General features: G+C 41.6%; 1 protein-coding gene across 1 annotated transcript in view; it reads right to left on the bottom strand.

The window, feature by feature from the left end:
* Window positions 1-18,264, bottom strand: part of ADGRV1 (adhesion G protein-coupled receptor V1) — a 479,769-nt gene that overhangs the window by 9,673 nt on the left and 451,832 nt on the right. The window contains exons 88-89 of the mRNA XM_090037635.1: window positions 3,274-3,465; window positions 1,398-1,575 (exon numbers count right to left, since the gene is read on the bottom strand). Of these exons, the coding sequence (XP_089893761.1) occupies window positions 1,398-1,575; window positions 3,274-3,465 (370 nt within the window). The remainder of the gene's footprint in view (window positions 1-1,397; window positions 1,576-3,273; window positions 3,466-18,264) is intronic.

Below are 18,264 nucleotides of genomic sequence, written 5' to 3'. Positions count from 1 at the left end.
AATTTAAACTTTAAATAGTATCTTCTCATATTTGAAAGGATCATTTAAGATGCAGGACCCACATGATGTATATGACAATACACACACAACTACTGCACAACAGATTAGGAATTTAAATGAAAAATAACTTTTCTGGCTCAATTTTTAAAGGAAAAAATCCAACTAGTTACTCTATGGATTTTAACGGAAGCTGGATCAAGAAGTAAAATAGTATAACTATCTTTAATAATGTTACCCTTTCATTAGCAACATTTCTGGTGCTCCAACCCATACTCAACATTTTCAGAGATATCACACAAAGTTTTATAGCCTCTAAAAGAAGAGATACTTTAGAATGATACCACAGCACTGGATATGCCGATTCATTTTCTTGATGATATCTCTCTGAGAGTGCCCCCACAACAGTGTTCCAAAAGCAGGAGACAAAAATAGTGACTTTTTATTACATTCTTGAATTTTTCACTTAGTGAATTTTGTACCCTATGTAGTACCCACTTCTAGACAGACTTAGAGGTCCATGATCTCACTGTCACATAAGAGGTGGGTATAACTGAGAACCACTCAGATGGGAACCCTAAAGGCATTAACTGGGAGCTCCAAAGCCATTGGCAGGACTGCTTACACAAACCTGTGTAACTTAAATCAATTCTGCTTCAGGCTTTCTGAATGCTTATGCCTAACCTATGACTGTCTGTTGCACTGACTATGCCTGTTTTACAAGTGTGGTATAAATGCAGGCATCTCAGGCAGGCCACTCTCCTCTTGTGCTCTCTAGCTATCTTGCAACCTAATTACAACTGGCTCCTGCATAGGTGTTATTCACTGAACCCCATCTTGTTTACTCCTTCAAGCATGCCACGATTGGGCTCCAAGTTTCCATGGTATAACATGAGAAGACAGGCAGGTTTTGTCCTCACATATTATCCTTCCCAGGACCATTGGCATTTGTTCTTTGTTACTTCTTCCATATTCTAATTAGTAAATATGATCAACTACCATAGAAAAAAAGGACTGAATAGTAAAAGCAAGGAAACAAGACATCTAATACCTAGATGCAGTAAGTTTAGTGCCTATTGCTACTTGAGAAGAAATGCTAGAGCTTCCAAACTAACTGTTTCCTTCTGTATGTTTGCACAAGCTTAATGTTCTTTAAATTACATTTTTGTAGCCTATTTCTTTTTTTTTCTTTTTTTTTTTAAACAATATGCACATTATTTTTTAGTTCATAGAATAACAGAACAGGTCCTGGCAAAACAAAACTTTATTCTAGGTTTGCACCGGCAATTGGAAAGCATTAGCAGCAACTGGATCTGATATTACAGTAACTCTATGGGAAACTGCTGTGTATCAGAGCAAAGCATAAGCTTCTAAAAGGGGAAGTAAGAAGTGCCACTTACCAGTCTTTAAAGCAAATATCAAGTCATCAAACTCTTGTGACTCCTCATCAGTCATCAATGAGCCGTTACTAAATCCTCCAGTAGTATGGAAAGCAGCACCGTTCTGTGGACTCTGCTTAAAGGCAGCACTGGCTTGACTGGCTGGCCGCAGGGATGCCCTCTCCCAGTCTGCTGACACCTTAAATAAGTTTTAAAAAAGCCTCAGAACTTCAGTTGTCACCAAAGCTAGTGCTCTGTCTTGTTAGGCCTTGTTTACATTATACGGCTTTGGCTGGTAGAAGTTTGGTTGGCAGACAGCAACCACCATAGGGAAGCTATTTGTGGAGGTCCAATATAGCAGCTGTGCCAGCATGGCATGCAAGGCAATCTGGGAGGCATCAGCTGTGAAAGGGGCTGCCACAGCTGGCAGAAGCATGCCTTTTGCTGCCTGTTAGGCAGCAGTAGAAACCTTTTTCACTCACAGAACTGGTTACTCTATCAGCAGAAGAACGGGCTGTGCCATCAAAGGGGAGCAGTGGGTGTAACCACCCTGGCAGTTCTGCTGGCAGACCCTTGCCCAGATTATTATTTGACCCCCATCACCACTTTAGCTTCAATTCGTGAGTAAGCCTTGACCCAGGATTAGGGGACCTGGCACTGGCTCTTCCCTTGATTAATTTTACCTTTACTCTCCACAACTCATGATCCATTTTCATTCCTTTTCATATGATTCCTTCAGTGACAACCCAATGCCTTCCAATGATACCATAACAGTATTTTATCTTCACACTATCCTATGTATTTGAAAATGCTGATGGACAGCCTGATAGCTTGGACATCTTTTTGGCTTTAGCCCATTTGCCATTTATTCAAAGCTAGAGCACTTGAAAAAATGGATTTTAGTTTGTGAAAATGACTGAATTTTTGAAAAATAATATTTCATCCCTAAAATATATTTAAAAAAAAAATACTGCAGGAAAAAAACTGAACTTTTTCTGGAATCCTGCCTTTCCAAAGACCAGCAGTGTGGCAGCTGGGAATTGGCCATACTGCCAAGTGAGAAGCTGAGAAGCTCAGGAAAAGAAGCAGGCCAGGTGAAGATCTGGAATATTTGGAAGATCTGCTTAAAGTTTTAATAGAATCAACCTGAAAAATGTTTCAATTCCATCAAAACAGCAGCTTCTGAAGGAAAATTCTCACTCCCCACTCCAAATCAGTGCACATAAGGTAGGAAAAACAAGGGACTGCAGTCCTACAGCATACAAAATGAAATCTGGTTGTGGTAAGGACTCAGAATGGACAGAAAAAACAGAGGGACTGGAAACAGCAGTTATTTTAGGCACTATTGCGTAAAGGTAGGGTCACGGATAAGGAAAGATATGAAGTCTCATTAAGTTTGAAGAAATTACTAAATCTGAAAGAAAAGGCTGGGAAAAGCCCTACAATATTTTCATTTTGAGTATCAGATCTTTGTTTTACATATCTTGACATCTGACAAGGCTACTTATAGCATCAGTAAAGATCGGAGGTGAGAACCTGGTTCTGTGAGGTCAACAGGAGTTTTGCCATGAACTTCAACGGGGACAGGATTTTATCCTAGAACTACAGTAACCTGACAAAATCAATCCAGTTTTCATAGTGCTATAACACTGTAAGCAAGCTAGTAAGCAGTATGAAAAATCAGTAATTGTCAGGCATAAACTTTATGAAAAAGTTGTAAGTGTTATTGTTCCTAAGAATAACAACATTTACTGTACAAGCCAAAGCCCTTTCTATGGTTGTATGTATATAGCTCTACCTTCATCCCAAATCCAAGTTATTCCATTATGTTGCTTTCCCATCAAAATATATAACTGCATTTTTCATACTTATGACATAAGGTGTAGCAAATAGGTACCTCCTCCATAGCACTGATTAGATTCTGAGTAGATTTGCTGATTTCTCCTCCTGGTGCTGGCATGCCACTGCCATGGGTAAAAAAGGGTGAGCCTGGAGTGCTGTGCCCATTCATATCCACAGTGTAACTTGCTTTCACAGGACAACACAGTTGATTGTGTAGGATAAAATATACTACAAAGACATAAAGACCCTGAAAAAAAGAAGATAAAAGAACATCAATATGTGAAACGAAGCAATCTTGAACTGGATTAGGAATGCATTTATGACAAAGTCTGCCACATGCCAGAGCAGATGCTTCCCATCACTCCAACAGTTAATGGTTCATATGACTGGGGTGTGATACAGTGGATAATGAGAGAAGATATTGCTGTAAATCACAGACCTAGAAGAAGCAGGCAGTTTATATCCTGAGGCTTCCAGTAAAAACAAAGGGATCAGTAATAATGATTATCTGGTTTAGCCAACCCAGTTACAGAACGAAGGAGCACAACAACAAAAACAACTAAAGTTTCACAGCTGCCTAAACAAGGAGAAAACAGGTTTAGGGACTTCTTTACAACTGGACTTGACAACTGGCTGCTGCTTATTTGTTCTCTTATTGACATGCTAGATCCTAATACTCCTGCCCCAAAATCCATCTCATGTAAACTCCGTTGCTGCTGGCATACATAACCAGCTGTAGCTACAAATCAAATCCTCCTTATCATCCACTAATTCAACACTGTCTTTTATTTATGATTTTTACAAAGGCTCTACTGTATGTCACTGAAGCTTGCCTTTAAAGCTTGCTAATTTTGACCTTTAGATTGTGTTAACACAAAGTGTTTAAATGCGTCTTTTATCTCCCTATAAATCCTATAATTCAAGTTTGGTGAAGGCAGTCGAACACTCTCTTTCTGGTCTAATTGTTAAAAAACTGAAAACAAAAAGTCAACATGCTAGAGAAGAAGGAGATTTTTAGAAAGTATGATGTAGAATGCCTTCCTGGCTTTAAATTTGCATTGTCTTTATGGCTATATTGTCCTCAGGACTTCTGAAACAAATTTTACTAAACAGGACAAGATACTTTAAAGCAACCTGCAGGCATAAACTGGTAACTAAGGTAATAAGTATTAAATCAGCTTTTATTTAGCTGCATATATTAAGGAAATCCTTTGAATAGAAAACAAGACTAGGAACACCCAAGTTAGTCATGCAAGCACACCCACAACACAGAAGCCCCAGTTAAACCACATGTTATCAGATTAACAGATTTTAAGACCAGAAGGAGACATTATCATCAGCTAGCTTACAGCTACCTACAGCACAGGAAAGAAAGATGGAGCCCCTTTCCATTCCAACCAGCTAAACACCTGGTTGAAAAATATTCTCACAAAACTTCTATAATGCTTGCATCTCATTTGTTTATTTTGTGACAGAAAACCAGACAATAAAAATGTTAATAAAGAATTGACTGAATTGAGAACAATAATTGTTTTGATTCTTTTACAGCATGATTTTTGTCAGTAATGGCTAATGAATAAGTACTAATAATAAATAATCTGGAGTAAATAAAACTACACATCTGACAAGGGTGATGAAGCAGTCACCTGCAAAAGCTCATATTTCTTTGAACAGTTAATCTCCAAAGTGCCACCCTGCCCTGCCTTCTACACGATGTAAATCTATAAATTGAAAAAGAAAAGCCCTGACTGCAATATCCTATATCTCTACAGGATTTCAGTGTCCAAACACCCAACCATAATATTTGCACATCTCATCTGAAGCTTTGCATTTTCAAACAGTTACCTGAATGTTGAAAAATCACCCTCATGCCAAAACTTCATGTTCCCTTCTCTTACAATAGTGACATTCAGTGTTTTAGCCTCATGCACCAAATGAATGGCACAGGGCTGGTCTCTGGAACAAATCAGACCCTGTGTGCTGGGATCAGATTCTGGGATCCCACACTGCCACCACCCAGCTTTGCATGCCAGGATTGGGCTCTGGGGCCCTAACCCACCTGGCCCAAGATTGAGGATGGGCTCTGGGGCCAGCCACTGCCTTTGTCCAGCCCCATGTTCCAGGATCAGGCCCCATGCCACCCTGAGAATCCAATCCAGTGTGCAGGGCCATGGCCTGTAGGGCTCCCTATGGACTCATGGGGAGCTCCATGGGCTGGATGACATGGTGGGACTTGGGCCCAGAGCTGGCCTGTGAGCAGAGGATTGAGCACCTCTATTTACAATCATAAGGAAAAGGGATGTTGCTATGGAGGTATCAACTTCTAGCAGGCCCACATCCACTGAGGTGTGGTCTGTCTGGCAGGAGAAACCAGGAGGGTGTGAAGTGCCACCAATTCTCGCTCTGTTGTAGGGGTTGCTGGCATAAACCAGAAAGAAGACAGACACGGTTGACTGGCAAAGGGAAAAATGATGGGGTTGTAGAGTCCCAGCAGACATTTAAGCTGCTCTATCTCAAAGCAACCACAGAACTGCTGGCTGTTCCCTATCAGCTCTTTGTCACTATACTCTCCTTCAGTGGTTTTACTGTGGTAGTTCTTGGTTATCAGAGTCTGTGTCTATGCCTTAGGCAATGTACAACAAAAACAGTGGTTCCATTGCTTATTCTACAAAATAACAAGTGGATAAACAGATGAATGCAAGTCAGGACCAAAGCAAGAAAGTATGGCCATATGCACAAAGCAAGTAGTCTCAGGACTCATAAGTGTCATGGATGGTTACTAACTGATGAACCATTTTAATTTTCACTGTATTTCACATAGCTAGTTCTAAAGAATGCCTATTCTTGTTATCTTAGGCTAAGTCCAGGGAAAAATTGAGACTGACCAGATTTCATCTATGTAAGTCAAGTTTTAAAACAACCCTTTTCTTGTTTTATAGTAAAATGCTCCTGGTCCAAAGGAAAGTGGTATCAGTGAAGAGTTTAATTTCAGTGACCTGAAGGATGTATTCCAAAATTAAAACTATTCAGTTGCCATACTGCAATTGCTATCTTAGTGACAAACAGAAGAGGTGTTAATGTCTGGGGATCTGTGTTCTTTTGAGATCCTGCAAGAAGCTACTGCAGTGATGTTTAGCACTGAACATCAAGGCAGAATTCATTATATGTGATTCAGGGAGACTCTCACATTTTGATGCATACTGGTGATGAAACTGCTGCCTTGTGTTTTCATGTACGGAGTAAATTGTCTCAGAGAGGTTATCTGAATTGCCTAAGAACACAAAGGGAGTCAAAAGGGGCGTCACTGATTGAGTCAGATGTTAGGATCAAGAATCCTGAGTACTCCTACTCTTGTGCGTTTAATATTGCAACACTGCCTTCAAGCAATAGGTGATCAAGCAGTTCAAATTGTATCTCATTATTTTTTATAATTCACAAAGGCATTGTTTTATACTGCTAACCAAGAAGAGGGTGGCTCCTTCTTTGACTCACTTCCTCAATTGTGCAAGGAAAGCTGAAGCATGTGCAATGAAGAGAGGAGTTGGCACAGTGATGCCACGTACCATCAATCAACTTATGCATGGTTGTTTTAAAAAAGACCTCAAGTAATAGACTCCCTGCAATTATGGCTGTTAGCTGCCACTGCAACTACCTTTTGCAAAATCAAAGTATGCTCACGTTGTTTTGGTGTAATCAAGTAGTTCTACACACACATTGCTGAGTTTTAGCAACCATAAAAACTGAGAAGCCTTGAATCAGGATAGATTTATCTGTGCCCATTTTAGCTAAAAGTTAAATATTAGTACCTAGATGATGGCTTGCTTTGAAATAGGAGTGGAAATGTGTACACACTAGTGTTGTCAGTCTTGGCAATATCTTTCACAGCATAGTCTTTTTTCTAGCAGTAGTGACTATGAAAATAATGGTGTTTAGCAAAATGATGGATTCCCATTTAAAATTTTGTTATTAATTGTTTTGACCAAGTTGACTCACGTTCTACCAAGATACCTACCAAGATTATTCCACCCCAATATCTTTAAGGATATATAGGAACAGTTTTGCAGAAGAGAACCAGTATGAAACATGGTATGCAAAGGTTCTATTGAAGCAACTACCAGAACTGCAGGACGATGGGAAAGGAGGCAGCAAGTGAAGTGGAAAAAGAGATACCAGTTCAGTGACAGCAGACAATTGCTCCAGCAGGTAGATAAGCAGGAGGTACAGGTAAGCCAGATATTTATGCTGCTCGGGTGTCAGTCAGGCAATCCAATTGCCTAAAAAAAAAAAATCAGTTGCATAATATCAATGCTGCCTTCTGATTTGCACAGACCTTCAGAAGCAGTGGCTTTATTTCGCAAACTAGTTCTGTGAGGTGTGCAGATAGACTGAGATAAATAAATTGTCTTTGGACTAAAATGATCGTGCAAGAACACCAGGGGATGAAAACATGGATTTTCCAGAGATAAAATCATGAGGTGCCACAAGTTTCCATAACTGTGGGCTGTCACAAATGAAGCAGGCACAGAAAGCATCACACACTCATCAGTGAGTTACAATTGCATGATAAGACTAGTACTAATGTCGCTGTTATTTCTATGACAGAGAAGGCGGCACTAATGGGCAGAAATGCTTGTGCTGCTATTGGTAGCTGAAAACAGAAGAGAATAGCACTAGAGAGCAGTAGGATGTCACAGACAAAAAGGAAAGGCAGGCAGTTTCAGGTAGCATGATGCCAATGCCACTACCCTCCTCATGTAGATCTGGTGATTGACTAGAAATTGTGGGTGTGATATTTAGCTAAGCTACACAGCCTGTTTCACTTCTATTTTGGGATATAGTGATCATGATCATATACTAAATCAGGTACTTGTTACCAAGATGATTCAGCAAGCACACTTGTACAACACTGGCAATTTATGGTCTCCCACCAAGACCTCCCACCATAGCTGTAGCAACACAAAACAGTCAGGAAAGACTGATCTGAAAAAGTCGTCAGGTGGCAAACACACCACAGTCCACTGGCAACCATTCCAGCCAATGGATTTAGAACAGCAATGAAGCTGTTCCACATTGTACTATTCAAATCAGTGATATGCAAACATAAGACTCATTTTTGCCTCCCAAAGGGGTCTTGTGTAGATCAGCCAGATTAATAAATTAGAACCTCATTTTATCCCTGTGACTATAGGCAGATGAAAGTGACACCTTACAGGGTCCACAGTTTCCACTGAACAACGGGTTCAAGTATTAAGTCCTATATATATTTTTTTCTACTTTGTTATGTCTATTTTAGTGCTGGGATTTTTCTTGAGTGGGAAGGGAGTTATTTGATATGTTTTACTCATTTTAGTTTTTTCTTGTATATAACAACAGTAATACCGGTTGTGATTTGGGAATTCTGATTTTTCTTCTACCGTATTGTTGAAAAGCAAGAAGTAGGCAGCTACAGAAGCCAACAACTTAAGTACAGGCATTGCATGGCTCTAAACAGAAGCACACAATGCAAGCACTCCCCCACAAACACATACACAAATTTGGAGCCATGACTCATTGAAATGGCCTTCGTTATATATCTAGCACAAACTGGTTATGTTCTGCCTCTCTTCATCTTTGAATCTGTACTGTTCTGTGGTCTGGTGCTGAGCTCTTCTAAGCTGGGAATTTAAGAACTATAATATAAAATAATAAAATATACCAGACTGAAGGTCAGCAACAAACCCCATCTTTACAACTCTTCTGCCATTAAAGGCAATCAAGAAAATATCTAAGGCTCATCCCCACAAATGCACATGTAGTTTGCAGCACCATTGACCTGTCTGTGGTGCAGCAAGCAGCACATGCAGCTGGTTGCCATACTGCAAATTAGCAGAGCGGTGAGTTTTTTTGACACCGGGAGATCCCAGTGTCAAGAAAATTCATGCCAGAAAAAAACAGGGCAGGTCAGAGCAGCACATGTGACAGCAATGTGCACTGCCCAAAACTGAAGCCTGGCCCTACAGAGCCACACTCTGGCTGCCACTCAGTCCATGTTCTTCCAGATCACCCCAGCCTCCCATACCCCATCAACTTGCTACATGCAAGTTGTTCATCAGAGACAACCAGCAGCAGCACAAATATGTGCTGCTGCTAGTTGTCCCCAGGGAATGCACATTACTGATCATGGGGATATGCCCTTATTGTTTTTATGAAAAGTGACATTGAACATCAAGACATTACATCTTTCTTAAAGACAGACAGACACCCCCCCCCCCCCAGCATATATACCCTGACATTTTGAACCTCTCCAAGGTTAACTGGAAACAGATCATTCCAATTTAAAACCTTCCCTTTAAAAGGAATTTCAAACAAGGCTATTCTGGCAGGGAGGATTTCCTATTGATAGAAATAAAGCAGTTGTGTAGGACGTCTGGTAAAGCAAATGTCACCCAAACAATTCCAGAGCCTTATCCTACACCAGAACACCATCATCTCCCTCGAAAGCACAACCTGCCCTATACATACAAGCCTTAGTCAATATTTGAATTTGACAGCCTATCAGTTGCTTTGCTATATTATTCCACAAATATGGCTTAGATAAAGAGTGTATTTATAATATTGTAGACTCAGAACAAAGGGAAATATTCTCAGCTGGTGCAACTCAGCAAAACATCACTCAAGTCAATGGAATTAGAGGAAAAACTGAACCAACCATCAAACAGCTAGAAGCCAAAATCAGAGAAGCTGGAGGCAGACTATGGAAAAACTTTGAGAAGTTGAATACTTCAAAATATGTTGACTTTGCAGTGCTGGAGTATAAATCACATAAGAACAAGGTCTCTGGTGAGTATTTTTGAGATCTCTTGTTTCTAGACATGGCAAGAGAACAATCTTGTGTTAGATCAGAATGGAATGTTACAATGCAGCAGCATTATAACATTGAAAATAATTATTAAAAATGTTCATATTTTAAGCTAAATATTATTTCCCTCCCCTAAAAAGCTCTTATGTGCCTAGGGCCAAGTTTCTTCTTTGTCTAATGCAGGCTGGTTCTTCCCATAGTTGGGCTCATGGAGCAACAAACAGCAGTAATATTTCTCAGTTGGAAGGAGTGGCATGGCTTTTGAGTCTGATCACTTAGTAAGGAGCAGGAAGTCACAAAACAGGGATCAGGCCCAGCTACAACAGAACCCTGCACATGATTCAGATAAATTATCTCGTATTAGCTGAACACCTCAGCCTCACTTGTGGTAGGATTTTGATTTTACTTTAGTAGGGGACAGATTTTAAATTTAATTTTGGGTTTTCAATTTTATTAATTGTAGATTCTAGAAACCTTTAACTTCTGGACACTGAAACCTGGCTTTTGGCAGCCGATCCTCTACAGTATTCCATTTGTCTGCTTCATGGTGGTTGTCTGTATTACTTGCTACAACTTTGCTTTCAGGTGGCCTTTTCTCTCTACTGCCTGTGGTTTCTTTGGTGGCTACCAGTGGGCACGTATATTGCTGCCCCTCCTCCTTGTGGTGGCTTCTTGGTTAAGACGATTTTGAAGTTTAGTGCCTTAGGTAACTCCTTTGTGAACCTCCTTGGGGAATTTAACAGATTGACTGCTAGTTCTTATGCTGGTGCCTTCTGTTTTTCCTGAAGTTTTCCATCGCTGTTGGGCTATAGAAAGGCTGTTTGTGCGTGGCGCACAGACCAATAATAATCCCAGACTTTCCTTATTGTAAATACTGGACAATGAAAGCTGATACCTTTTCATGTCTTATATGTACAAGGTGAAGCAGTGAAGCCACACATGAACAAGTGATTCATTATGACAAATGAATCATAATCAGGGAATCATAAATAAGTACAATGTAATGGACAGCTTTGTATTAGCATTGATGTGGTCTTTCCTAAACTCTCTTCAAAATAGCAGCCACTGATGCAACTATGTCAGTCACAATTACATAATTATGCACTCTAATCAGGTATTTCTGTATTACTGTATACTTGTTCCTCCAAATATGCAATTTGTATGAATAATCATGGTCATTGTGTATACTATTTTTGTGCAGTGGTCTATATATCTAAAAAAAATTGATATCAAGCCCTTTATGCCCACTTTATTATATTAAAGCTCTCAATCTTCCAATCTTGTTTCTGTTTCAACAATTTAAAGGTCTTTTAATGGTGTAATGATTGCAAAAGCATCTCTTGACATTAAGTGATATATAGATTCATAGATTCATAGATGCTAGGGTCGGAAGGGACCTCAATAGATCATCGAGTCCGACCCCCTGCATAAGCAGGAAAGAGTGCCGGGCCTACATTACCCCAGCTAGATACACATCCAACCTTCTCTTGAATACCCCCAGGGTAGGGGAGAGCACCACCTCCCTTGGGAGCCCGTTCCAGAGCTTGGCCACTCGAACTGTGAAGAAGTTCCTCCTAATATCTAATCTAAATCTGCTCTCCTCCAGCTTGTGGCCATTATTTCTTGTAACCCCCAGGGGCGCCTTGGTGAATAAATACTCACCAATTCCCTTCTGTGCCCCCCTGACGAACTTACAGGCAGCCACCAGGTCGCCTCTCAACCTTCTCTTGCGGAGGCTGAAAAGGTCCAGTTTCTCTAATCTCTCCTCATAGGGCTTGGCCTGCAGGCCCTTAACCATACGAGTGGCCCTTCTCTGGACCCTCTCCAGGTTATCCGCATCTTTCTTGAAGTGCGGCGCCCAGAACTGCACGCAGTACTCCAGCTGCGGTCTGACCAGCGCCCGATAGAGGGGAAGCATCACCTCCTTGGACCTATTTGTCATGCATCTGCTGATGCACGATAAAGTGCCATTGGCTTTTCTGATGGTTTCGTCACACTGCCGACTCATGTTCATCTTGGAGTCTACTAGGACTCCAAGATCCCTTTCCACTTCCGTGCCACCCAGCAGGTCATTTCCTAGGCTGTAGGTGTGCTGGACATTTTTCCTCCCTAGATGCAGCACTTTGCATTTCTCCTTGTTGAACTGCATTCTGTTGTTTTCTGCCCGCTTGTCTAACCTGTCCAGGTCTGATTGCAGCTGTTCCCTGCCCTCCGGCGTGTCCACTTCGCCCCATAGCTTAGTGTCATCTGCAAACTTGGACAGAGTACATTTCACCCCCTCGTCCAAGTCGCTGATGAAGACATTAAAGAGTATCGGTCCAAGCACCGAGCCCTGCGGGACCCCACTGCCCACACTCTTCCAGGTCGAAACCGACCCATCCACCACAACTCTCTGGGTGCGACCCTCCAGCCAATTCTCCACCCACCGGACTGTGCAGTCATCCAAGTCACAGCCCCTTAACTTGTTCACCAGTATGGGGTGGGATACCGTGTCAAAGGCCTTCCTGAAGTCCAAGTATACGACATCCACCCCTCCTCCTGCGTCGAGGCATTTTGTGACCTGGTCATAAAAAGAGACTAGATTGGTCAGGCACGATCTACCTGCCACGAACCCGTGCTGGTTTCCCCTCAGCATAATTTGTCCTGCCGGGCTCTCACAAATGTGAGCCTTGATAATTTTCTCAAAGATTTTGCCAAGGATGGAGGTGAGACTGACTGGCCTATAGTTACCCGGGTCCTCCTTCCTCCCCTTCTTGAAAATGGGAACCACATTGGCCCTTTTCCAGTCCTCCGGGACTTGACCCGTGCGCCACGAGCGTTCAAATATTCCCGCCAGTGGCTCTGCAATGATGTCGGCCAGTGCCTTCAGTACCCTCGGATGGAGCTCATCCGGGCCTGCCGACTTAAAGGCATCCAGTTCCTCCAAGTGACCCTGCACCACCTCAGGGTCCACGCATGGAAGTCTGGTGCCTTGCTGCTGCCTCCCTACACTCCCAGTGAGAGACTTGTCATGCCTCTCGCTTAGGAACACTGAGGCGAAGAACTCGTTGAGGAGTTCAGCCTTGTCCCCTCTGTCCGTCACCAATTGTTTCTGCCCATTTAGCAGGGGTCCTATTCCTCCCTGGGCCTTCTTTTTACTCCCTATATATCTAAAAAACAATTTCTTATTGTCTTTTACTTGGGTTGCCATCCTCAGCTCCATGGTAGCTTTGGCCTGTCTAACTGCCTCCCTACAAGCACGAGCAGAAGAGGTATATTCCTCTTTGGTGATCTCTCCCTGTTTCCACTTTTTATGTGCTCCCCTTTTGGCCCTTAGTCTGCCCAGGATTTCTCTGGTCAGCCAGGGAAGCCTCCTGGCCCCTTTCCCTCTTTTACCTCGCACGGGGATCGTCTCGCTTTGTCCTCTCGCTATGGCTCTATCCTGTGCGCCACCCTGGCTGTGCGGCACCTGCCTCTACCCCAGTCCCACTCCCTCCCTTACCATAGGGGCCTCAATCTGCACCCCCCATCCCTTCCCTCACAACAGACTTACCAGTCACAGCAAGCTGCTCTCCACACTGCTGGGCTCTGCTGTGACCACCTCTGTGCTGCTTTGCGACTGCTTGTATGCATAGGGAATGTATCAGCAACATTATCGGCCACATCAGCCAAAAAAGCTGATTGCTGATACTGTCAATTTTACTTATATAAGTGCCAATCTGATATGGGACGATGTATCGGTGCACTTCTAGCTGGAAGGGATCTCCATAAGTCATACAGTCCAGAATGGCTGCATAGGACAGGCTGAGTCTTGATTAAATCAGTTCTATTTAAATCTGTTTTTCTTAACATTCAAGACATTGCCACATCCTTGTGTAGTGGAGCATTTTTAATACATGCCACTTCCTTGTGTTATTAAATAAGACCATCAGTTAAAAATACTTCACGAGTCAAAACTGGACCTCTTCTGTATCATCAAAACTTTGGGCAGCTGCCAGTACCAGTTTCAATGCTGCCAATATTATCACTTTTCTTTCACTTCATTTTTAAAAAAACTGACTTCCTATAAACATGTTTCACTGATCAAGGTATCCTTTGATCTGTGGTCTGTTAGCTACTCATGGTAATTCCGTTCCTATTTCACAGGTCTACAGATTGTTTTTAACTAACTCCAATGAAGTTATATTTCTTTTTGTGCCAAACTTAAATTGAATAATACAGCCCTATCATATTGGTAAAGCTTGTAGTTTATTTTTGACTGGAGAAAAATAGGGGTTGTTTTCTATGGGATGATCCACCTCACCATGTGCACCCCTCTTTTCAAAATTCTAGATCTGCCCATGAGCATTAGCCAAAGCCATTGAAAACAAAAAAAAAGGCATTGTAACTCTTACCCACCCAGTAAGCACAATGACTCAACCACTTTTCCTTTCAGAAACTTTTCCCTTCTCATCATCTCCTTTCTCTCCATAACATCCTTTGTGCATGGTTCTATCTTCAAATTATAAACTCAGGAACCTCCTCCAGATACAGCAGGCTCTCCTTCTATCCAGGTTTTCCTTAACATAGCTGTCTAAGCATAGCTGTGTAGGATGCTGCTGGGTCCTAATGCTTCTAAGCCCTTTCTTTGTTGTCTGGGGCCTACAACCATCAGTCCAGCAGGATTAGTGAAAAGACAGATACAAATATTGTGCTGTTTTGAACTGTGAATGAACTATTTGGCATGTATTACTGAAGGAACCTACATTAAGAGTATGGCTCTTACAGTAGCCTATTCATTGTATTGGACTTAATCTGGTTGCTAAACAGTGTGTATTAGTAATAATGCTGTATAATAAATTCCAGTGAATGTAGTTGGCTATATGCATTATAGTTCACAATTAGACAAAGATCTGTGTTAACAGAAACATAGTCATCTTTGTTAGAATAAGAAAGTTAAATTGATTCTAGCTTTTAGAGATGGTCACTCTATATCAGTGGTAACCAACCAGTGGATCGCGATCCACCAGTAGATCTCGGAGCCTCTTGGAGTCGATCCAAGGCTAAGGTGGGGGGCTGAGTGACTGTGTATGCACGCATATGCCCCAGCCCAGCAGGTCAGTCCACAGGGGAGGGAAGGGTCAGGGGCTAGATCAAGGCCCCCGTGGTGAGGGACGCTGCTACAGAGGCTGGAGCAGGGGTGAGTTGAGTGGGGCCCTGGCTAGGTGGAACTTACCGGCTGGGGAGGTTAACCCACACATAATTTTTTCTCCCTCTGTTTTGATCTGCCCCCCCTTCCCTCCCCACAGACTTACCTGCTGAGCAGGTGGGAGTGAGGGGGAAAGCAGAAGCATATGGTAGATCTTGGGTTGCTTTTAAATGTCAAAGGCTTTTAAATGCCTACTTAAAAAGATGGAGACCACTGCTCTACATCTATTGATCAGAATCTGGGGGTACTTTTTTTTACTTCTTTAAACCACATCTGCATCAAATTAAGAGACATATTTCTATACTGAAAATTTCTGCCAAACTGAAGGCTGCTTCATCCCTGCTACAGTGCAACTGAGCTCATCAACCATAACTATGCAACCCTTATTGATTTCTTTTAGCAGTTTTGTTTCATAAGCTTTCAAATCCCCAGGATTTCATTTTGTATTTTCAAGTTCATACAAACCTGAAAGGTGGTCAAAACTGCCAAGTTTCTCTTCATATTGGACCAGCTATGCCAAAACCATGCTGAATCTTGCATAGTTTCCACTGAAAAACCATAAATTGCTTTCTGGCACATAACATTCAGCTGAGATTAATCCTTAAATCTTGGCCCACGCTTACCTGAAAGATTCAAATGATTTGGCAAATCTTCAAGTAGATTTGCTGTAAGGGTCAGGATTCATTATGAGCGTTCTGCATATTTCTCAACGTCAGTGCACACTGGCAACCGTTCTTATACAAGAGAATCCCTTGTATCTCTTGTGTTGCTGCTCTAAGGGGTACAGAGAATTCTGAGACAGATCTAGAAACTAAAGGTGAGAGATTCACGTCTGATCAGAATACAAAGTCACTGTTTACCAAGAGCAAACAGTTTAGATAGAAGACTAGATGAGTTGGCCAGACTGAGGGAATAACCCGATAGATTAGATGCGATAGGGAACTAAATAGCAATGAAAAAACTTCAGAAAATACAGGAATTTAATTGTGAGAAGTACTGGAAATATAGATGTAAGTCTAAACCTGCCAACCATACAAAATCATGCTATGCATCTGATTAAAATGAGACCCCCTCCCCCAATAAGATTTCTGTAAATCCCACTTCTTGCCAAACTAATTCAGCACCCTTTGTCTAAGAAGGAAACAAAGACATCATGGCCCACAAGACAGCATGTGTCTTGACCTGCAGAGAGCACAGGTCAGATGGAGGGTGTACAAGAGCATCTCAAATTTTGCTTTTCCAATCTCCTGATCCTGTTGCAGCTCTACAATGGGCTGGCTGCCCTGCACCACTTCAGAGACAGCCAGAGGCTGATGTAACCCACTGCAAATGGCTTTATGTGGCTGAAACAGCTAAAGACTATTAAGGCATAACAGAATCCCACCACACCCCTTTCCTTTGGCTACTACATCTGCTTTCCAGTATACTGGTAAGAGGGACTGGAAGTAGCAAAATAGCTCCTACATCACTGAAGAGGCTTCTTTGCAATGGGTGATTCTTTTATGATATTTAGAGGACCATAATGCAGTACTGATATGGCAGAAAACAGCCAGAACACAAATGGACAATCTAGCCCTAGAATATGTACAGCCAAACAATTACATCTCTTTAAAGGGGGAGGAGGGGACAGAATCACTACTCTTGGACATGTATTTCCTTCTCTTGCTCCCATCCTGCAACACATTAAACTAAAATGGAGTCATTTACTTCAGAGTGAAACGGGAAGTAAAATTTAGCAATGAATGTTCTGCCTGTCATGGGACACAGCAGACATTGGGTTCAACTGAACTACAGGAAAGACTCCCTTTTGAAGTAAAGTATCTTTTAATCAACCCACACCTTCTGTTTTCTATTGGCCAGTTGGACTGTTCCAAAGGCTGCAAGGTTATTTCCTAGGATGTTATCAATGCATTTCTTTTATTCTTCCATCCTTACACAGCATGTACAAACCTATATATATATATTATATTATTATATTTCATGATTTTACATCTTGTATTCTGTAACATCCAGTGGAGTCTTATTTCCATACCTGCTTTCCGTGGGTAAACATTTATAACCTTACATTTCATGTCAGACCTTGCAACTAAAGTGTTCTGGTTTATTAACTGCTTCCTAACACACATTAGAGATGACAAGTGCTAGAGCTTTTGTCAAATATGCCCCTAGGCTAAGGAATTCCCTGACTAATTAGATTAGATCAGCCAATTCTCTAGCTATATTTGAGAGCAGGCTGAGAGCTCTCCTGCTTTCCAAAGCTGGGTGAAGCGAGTGCCTCATTTTTTCCTCGTGCAGTGCTTTGGGATTGTTCATCACCAAGAGTGGTTTTAAAATGGAGACTATATTGCATTACTCTAAAGGAAAGTACAAGCCAGACTTGCCTCAGGAAATGTAGCCAAGCCAAGCCACTCTAGGTTGGGTCTTCATTTAACCCTGTTCATTTACAATAAAACCTACTTACCATTCCAGTTGTGTGTACTGGACAGAGATATTGCCCTAAAGTTAAAGTATCTTCTGTGGCCACATGCTGAGGCAAAGGCAATGCTCGTCTCTGCCCCCTCCCCCCCCGACTAGAGACTCAGATTGTTATTTCTGGGAAGCTACCAACTGGAGAGGTTACTTTTTGACACTGTATTTGTCTGTGATGTTGTATAAAGATCAGATCAGTCTCCTTGATGCAAAAAGAAAAACAGCAGCAACAAAAACCTGCAAAAAGATGATCCTTTCTGCAACACACATGCTAAATTGTTCATTTTTATAGAATATTTTGTAGAGATTGTATTTTCTGTTCATGTGTCAATGACATAAAAAGTTAAAAAAAAAGAAAAAAGAAATGGGGCATGAAAACTTGATCTTAAAGGACAGGAAATTTGAAGGGATACACCCACCAAATAGTTTTTGTCAAATCTCTTCTCTGCATGAGTGAGAACATTTTCTAACATTAAAAGCTTTGTAAAAGGTAAGACGTTATAATTCTGTAAGCTTTCATCCTTTGCAGTATTATTTTAGTATTCATAAACATTTTTTGCACAGATTTCTTC

Source organism: Crocodylus siamensis, chromosome 3 (genome assembly GCF_052110815.1).
Source record: "Crocodylus siamensis isolate JL-2025a chromosome 3, ASM5211081v1, whole genome shotgun sequence".
In the NCBI taxonomy this organism is placed as follows: domain Eukaryota; kingdom Metazoa; phylum Chordata; order Crocodylia; family Crocodylidae; genus Crocodylus; species Crocodylus siamensis.
This window is presented reverse-complemented; position numbering and strand designations above follow the sequence as displayed.